Source organism: Zingiber officinale, chromosome 11B (genome assembly GCF_018446385.1).
Source record: "Zingiber officinale cultivar Zhangliang chromosome 11B, Zo_v1.1, whole genome shotgun sequence".
NCBI classification, from domain to species: Eukaryota; Viridiplantae; Streptophyta; class Magnoliopsida; order Zingiberales; family Zingiberaceae; genus Zingiber; species Zingiber officinale.
In genome coordinates this window covers 52,156,239-52,162,771 of record NC_056007.1, presented here as the reverse complement: position 1 = coordinate 52,162,771, position 6,533 = coordinate 52,156,239, and the positions used below count along the sequence as shown (strand labels likewise).

At 47.0% G+C, this 6,533-nt stretch overlaps 1 protein-coding gene across 1 annotated transcript; it reads right to left on the bottom strand.

Moving 5' to 3' along the window:
* Positions 1 to 537: 537 nt before the first annotated feature.
* Positions 538 to 1,430, bottom strand: LOC122034503 (NDR1/HIN1-like protein 6). The gene has a single exon (XM_042593787.1). It carries the CDS (start codon positions 1,368 to 1,370, stop codon positions 657 to 659), a length of 714 nt encoding a protein of 237 aa, XP_042449721.1. The 5' UTR covers positions 1,371 to 1,430; the 3' UTR covers positions 538 to 656.
* Positions 1,431 to 6,533: the final 5,103 nt, after the last annotated feature.

The following is a 6,533-nucleotide window of genomic DNA, read 5'->3' as shown; positions in this document are numbered from 1 at the left end:
TTGCGTTCTCAAAGTTGATAATGTTCAAATTGAAAGTCAACTTATGAGCAAGCATCTATCAGCAGGGATCTCCTGGTCCGCAAATTGTGGACCAGGAGATGGTCCACTGATCTGGACCTTTGATTTGAATGGACCCTATTTTTAAATAAGTAGGGTTTATTCAAATCAAAGGTCCACATGTAGTGGACCATCCCCTGGTCCGCAATTTGCGGACTAGGAGATCTGCTCCCAGCATCTATGGGTCTTGAAACATGGTCATTTTGGATACAAATTGAAAGTCTTTTATAATTTTCAATATGTCACATTAATATCATGTTAAAATATAAAAATTTATTATTCTCTCTGCCATTTAAAAAAAAATCATAAATCAACCTCATACTAGAAAACATAATTCATGCATTTGCGTATTAATCAACCAAATTCGATCGAGTAGGTAGAGTTTAATTTGCCATTTCAAAATTTCCAAAAATCTAAAATGTACAAATCTTGCCCTCATTTTGAACCAAAAAAATTAAAAATTACAAGACTGAAAACAAATTAAGAAAAGGCAAATCCAAATATCGATCGATATATGCACGATCAAGTAATTGTGATTTTTGCCTGGAACAGTGATTTTATTAATTTGTATACGCATGATCTATCAAATAATTGATGGATTAAAGCTTCAGCCTGAACCTGCACCGGCTGGAACGCAAGCTGATGTTGTTGTTCGCGCTCAAGCTGTTCACCGTAATGTCGCAGCGAAACCTGAAGGTCACCCTCGGGAGCTTCAGCCTCCCCAGCCTCACCCTCACCGGCACCTTCCCTCGGAAGACCAACGGTATCATCCCCGTCTGCTGCTGCTCGGCCAGGTCCCGCAGCAGCTCCCCGCCGAGCTGCGTCTCGCCGGTGAGCGGCACGTTGAGCACCGTGGTGTTCCGGTGGCCCTGGTAGAACACCGGGAACGTCCCCGTGCAGAGCTGCCTGTCGCCGTACAGCGCGCTCAGCCGGCTGCCCCCTCGGTAGTAGATCCCGATCCGGCGGTTGCGGTTCGTCATCGTGATCGTCAGGTTGAACGTGGCGGATACCGTCATGTTGTCGCGGATCGAGAAGTTGGCGACGGTGAGGCGGTCGACGGAGTAGTCGGGGATCTTGGGGTCGAAGGCGAGGTAGAGGAACCCAACGGTGGCTCCCAGCGCGACGACCAAGACGAAGAGCGCCAGCAGCGTCCAGCAGAGGCATCGGCAGCAGCGGCTCCTGATGATGCGCCTCGTCCTCGGCTTGCTGCTGGCTTGGCCGATCCTCTTCTTGGTTTCATCGGCCGGAGCGGCAAGGGGAGGCGGCGGGCTGGACTCGAGGTCGAGCGGGTGGACCCTGTGGATCTCTGCCATGGGGCCGGGAGGGAGAATGGAGATGGATCGATGGGGAAAGCGTAACCGTGGAGGCCGACGCTATTTATGGCCCTACCCTCCCCTGGTTCCTTGAACTTGAATATTTGGCGGCTTCAAACTTAATTTGCGTGTGTTGAATTCTGCCTTTTCCAACTTAATTTGTCCTGATGAACAATCTTCAATTTCATTTCTTTTTTTTATTATTTAATGTATCAAGTGCATAATTTGACACTCAATTGATTAGTCAACCTGCAGAAACTGATAGATTTTGTTTTTGAAGTTTCTTTGTTTTTTTTTATTTTTCGTTCAAAAGCGTGACCAGAAATTTTATGGTTTGACCACGAGGGCAGCTAGCTAGCGCGATCCGGGAAAGAGAAGGGCGTTAGTTAGCGGTCAGGAGAAGGATTTCTTAGCGAATTTGGCCTCTGCAACTCGCTCTACAAACCGTGACGATCGATGTTTCTACAGGTTGGTTCCTCCGAAATGATTTGGAATTTAAAAATCTCTGAAAATATGGTGACAAAAAAAAATGAATACGTTTGTCTCATCACCCCGTCAATTCATCTTAGGGTCAACATGGAAAAGATAAATCACGAACGACTACTAGCCTTTGGAATAGTGACTAACACATAAGGAAGACATTTACCTTGATTTTACCGAGATTCGAATCCCAGATTTCATGATGGCAATACCTTATACTCTAGTCATTAGACCCATCCGAGAGGACAAAAATCTTCATAAATATAAACTATGCCCCGGGGGTTGATGGAGTGGTGCGTTATCTCTTAGATATTTATAATTTGATTCTTAACTACGACTAAATTTTGGATCATTCGTCGTAAGTATAAACATTTACTAATTTATCAGGATATAAATACAAATTTTTTATAAGATTAAATCAGTCATCCAGAATAGCCATTATCCAATCTAATTAATTAATTTTTTTAAAATATATATATTCTATCATTTAGCAAGGAACACATGCATTTTCTGTTTTAAATTATGTACGTCAAAGTTTCCATGTAGCACGGATGTCATTTATTATTGGAGGGATGTAAATGAATCCAATATAATTATTTTTAAAAGGTTTTTAATTATTAAATATAAGATTTTTACAATTTTAAATTATGAAAATTAAAATAAAATTTTATGCATCAGACAGATAAATATTTAATTTATAAGTATAATAATATAACCATAGTTAGATTTGATCGATTCAGCTCGTTTATGATGCACATGCTCTTGTGGTTTACGAAGCCACGTCGCTACTTCCGTTGGCATCCAAAATAAGTCATCGCATTCGTTCAGACTGCTGCTACCAGGGCTCAAGCTTGTGATGTCACTCGTTGCGAAGCGTGGTTATCTAGAAAGATTGACCGTCGCCAATCCTAAAAAGCTAAAACACCTGCTTTTTATTTTATTAAGTTTATTTTTTAAAATAAAGCATTAAGGGTGTTTAAATTAGAATATCTCTAACTTATTTTTTTTTTAAATAAAAATAAGGCCGAAGAAGAATGTTTTCTCTGGTTTTTCTTTGAGAATAGCATCAGTTTTTTTTTCCGCCAAAGGACTTGAACCAAGCTATTTTATCACTAATACTTAAAATCTATTTATAAACTATTTTTAAAAAATAAATTCATCTCAAACATTTTAAAATTCATAGTAAAAGCTGTTTAAGTTTTTTAGAATGTATTATTAACCTTTTAAAGCTAAAATAAATATACTATTTTAAATTTATTACTAACTTTTAAAGCTGCAATAAATCTATTAGGTGGTGTTCCTCTGGTGGTTAATCAATCGTATAATGATAAATTTAATTAATTTTATTAATTAGTCTTAATTAATTTAGTTTTATGAAAAATTTCTATTATATATATATATATATATATTCCTGTCAGAAAAATTAATTTAATTAATATATGTTCCTGTCAGAAAGCTGAGAAGACTAGCCTGTCGGTGTGTCATGTCTGGAATGTTGACCGCAACTTCATGATCCGGAAGGTGAGTTGTCTTCTGTGTTGACCGAGTCGCCAGAAGTCCTTCGGTCGACAATACCTGCAGCCAGCGACCAGGTCACCCTGGTCTCTGGTATCCCGATGCTCGAGACGGGTCCCACGGATATATAAACAACCGAATAATGATAGCACGACTAAATAAATACAAGACGAGTACAGTGACGTACCCTAGCCCCAGGGGGGCGCTCTCGAATGGATTGCCGAGCTGGTTGTGGTGCTGATCTAGTCGTCGCGACCGTGAAGGGCAGGTAAATGTCCGCCAGATGAGTAGTTGGCTCCGGTGGCTCGAAGTCGGACGCGACATGGATATGTAAGACGACGAGCAGTCTAATCACAGCCTCGGCTCGTAGGCCGGAATAGGGGCACGAAGGCCGGAATACAATAGCGGTATGAAGGTCGAACACCCTCTCGGATCGTAGGCCGATTCAGATAAATAATACGAAACGTAACCCCTCAGGCGGCGGCTGCTCGGAGAGCGACGATGGCGCTTGCTCTAGACGGCTGTGGTAGTCGCTGGAGGCATAGTCGGCGGCTGGAGGGGGCCCCGGACGCTGGAGTCGGGGAAGGCGGCGACAGCCACTATAGGAGGCGAGGACAACCGCTAGAGGCGGCTGCGATGACAATGGTGACAGCGGTCACTGTAGGCGGCGCCATGCGCTGTAAGGGGCGGCGGCGGCCGCTGCTAGACCCAGCGACGGCGACTGCTAGACTCAGCGGTGATCGCTGGACTCGGCGGCGATGGTCGGCGACCGGAGGGGTAGGTGGCTCTTGCTGGAGGCGAAGGTGGTGCCCGCTGAAAGGGGCCGACGGCTGCTGTAGCGGATGGAGGTCGACGGAGGAGGTACTCCGTGGCTATGGCAACACGAGAGAGGAGCGCAAGAGGGAGGGAGGAAGAAGTGGAGGTTGGTGTAGCCAGTGGCTTGCGTGAAGGGGAAAGGCAACAGTGGCGCCGGAGGCGGGAGGCGACCCCGACGACGTCGACTCGATGAGCGACCCTTCATGACATCCTTGGCCACACTGGCCTCTCTAGGCGAGAGGAGAGGGAGAGGAGAGAAAGGGGATGACGGTGGCGGAGGCAAACCCAGCCAGCCCTCCCTCCTAGTGGCGGCGATGAAACAAAAGCACCTCCCCCTGCAAGCACGAACTTCCCCGCTTATGAACAATGCTCCTCCCCCTCAAGCCCTAACTTGTGCAAAGACCTAAATGCCCCTGCCTTTCTCCCCTAATCTCTTCTTTGCCACTAAACCATCTCCGTATCACAAGCCTCCCCTTCAAGTCTAGTCGAAGGAGGCGCAAGTCCGACTGACTAGACCAAGCCCAAAACAGAATCGCTGCCGAACGCAGAATCAGACGATTGGGCTCGTCTTATCGCGTCTAAGTAGTTATGGCGATGCCGAGCGAGCTGCGAGAAATAACACCAAGACGATAGCCAAGCCGATGCTGAACGAACAACAAAACGTCGAACGAGCGATGAGTAAAATGATAGTAGACCGAGCGACACGTGGGATAACGAGCGGACCAAGCAGACGAGCGATGCCGACCAATAGATCATAAAATGTTGATCGAGCGATCTAGAGAACGTCGAGCGTTCGACCAAGTAGTTCAAGTGTTTGGCCGAACAGACGACTAAGCGATACCGGTCGGATGACTATGAGAGTGCTGAATGAGTGGCCCAGAGAATGCCGACTGGATGATCATAAAATGCAGATCGGATTGCTGTAAAATGCGACCGGGAGACCAGAGTGTCGACCGAGCAACGAAAGATATGGCCAAGCTGTTGCTAGGCAAACTGTCAGACGAACGCCAAGTGAGCGCCCGGTCGAGAGATGAAGGAGTGCTGGGCAGGAGTGGAACCCGACAACCGAGTGTGAACATAGCCCGTGAAATCGAATGCGTACCGAAGCGAAAGTCATGAGCCGAGCGAACGTCGAAGCAATGAGTAAGACAAATGCTGACACAACGACGCGCGCTCGGCAGAGTGGCGAGAAAAACGTGTCAACTGAACGACGAAAAATAGTGTCGAGCGGACACCAAGCAAGCTCTCGGCTGAACTCCAAGTGAGTACATAAGCGAATACGAAGCGAGCGATGAAGCGATGCCGGGCAGAAGTGGAGCTCGAAAACGGAGCAGAAGCATAGCCCGCAAAATCACATGCGCATGGAAACGGAAGTCGTGAGTCTAGCGGGCGCATCGCCTACGAACTGAACGAGAGTATATCCCATGAATAGAAAGCGCACGCAAGCAAAAGTCGTTAGCCGAGCGGGAGCATCACCCGTGATCTGAACGGTGGTGTAGCCCGGGAATCAAAGACGCACAGAAGAAAAAGTCGTTAGCCGAGCGAGTGCATCGCCCGTGAGTTGACCGGAGGTGTAGCCCGGGAATCGAAGACGCACAGAAGTGAAAGTCGTGAGTTGAGCGGGCACAAAGCCTATGAGATATTCTGGCCCACAACTAGTGGAGATGCTCTTGTTCGTGACCATTGGAGATAGCTCGACCCCGAACGGGGGAGATAAGTTGCTCTGATATGCTCCGTGACCAATGAAAACCTCTCGACCCCGAACGGGGGAGATGTGAGATCCGATGAGTTGGTCCGAGATCAGCGAAGATCACTCGACCCCAAACGGGGGAGATAAGGAAATATGAGATACTGGTCTGAGACCAGTGAACACCACTCAACCCCGAACGGGGGAGATAGAATATCTTATATGCTGGTCTGCGACCAGTGAAGACCTCTCGACCCTGAACGAGGGAGATAGGATATCCGATAATATGACGATCGCTCGACCCCGAACGGGGGAGATAGAATATCCGATCTGACGATCGCTCGACCCCGAACAGGGCCAATAGAAGATCCGATAAGCTGGTCTGAGACAAGTGAAGACCACTCGACCCCGAACGGGGGAGATAAGGAAATATGACATACCGGTCCGAGACCAGTGAACACCGCTCAACCCCGAACGAGGGAGATAGAATATCTGATAAGATTGGTCCGTGATCAGTGAAGACCACTCGACCCCGAATGGGGGAGATAGATGCTTGTCTGAGACCAGTGAAGATCACTCGACTCCGAACGGGGGAGATAAGGAAATATGACATACCGGTCCGAGACCAGTGAACACCGCTCAACCCCGAACGGGGGAGATAGAAT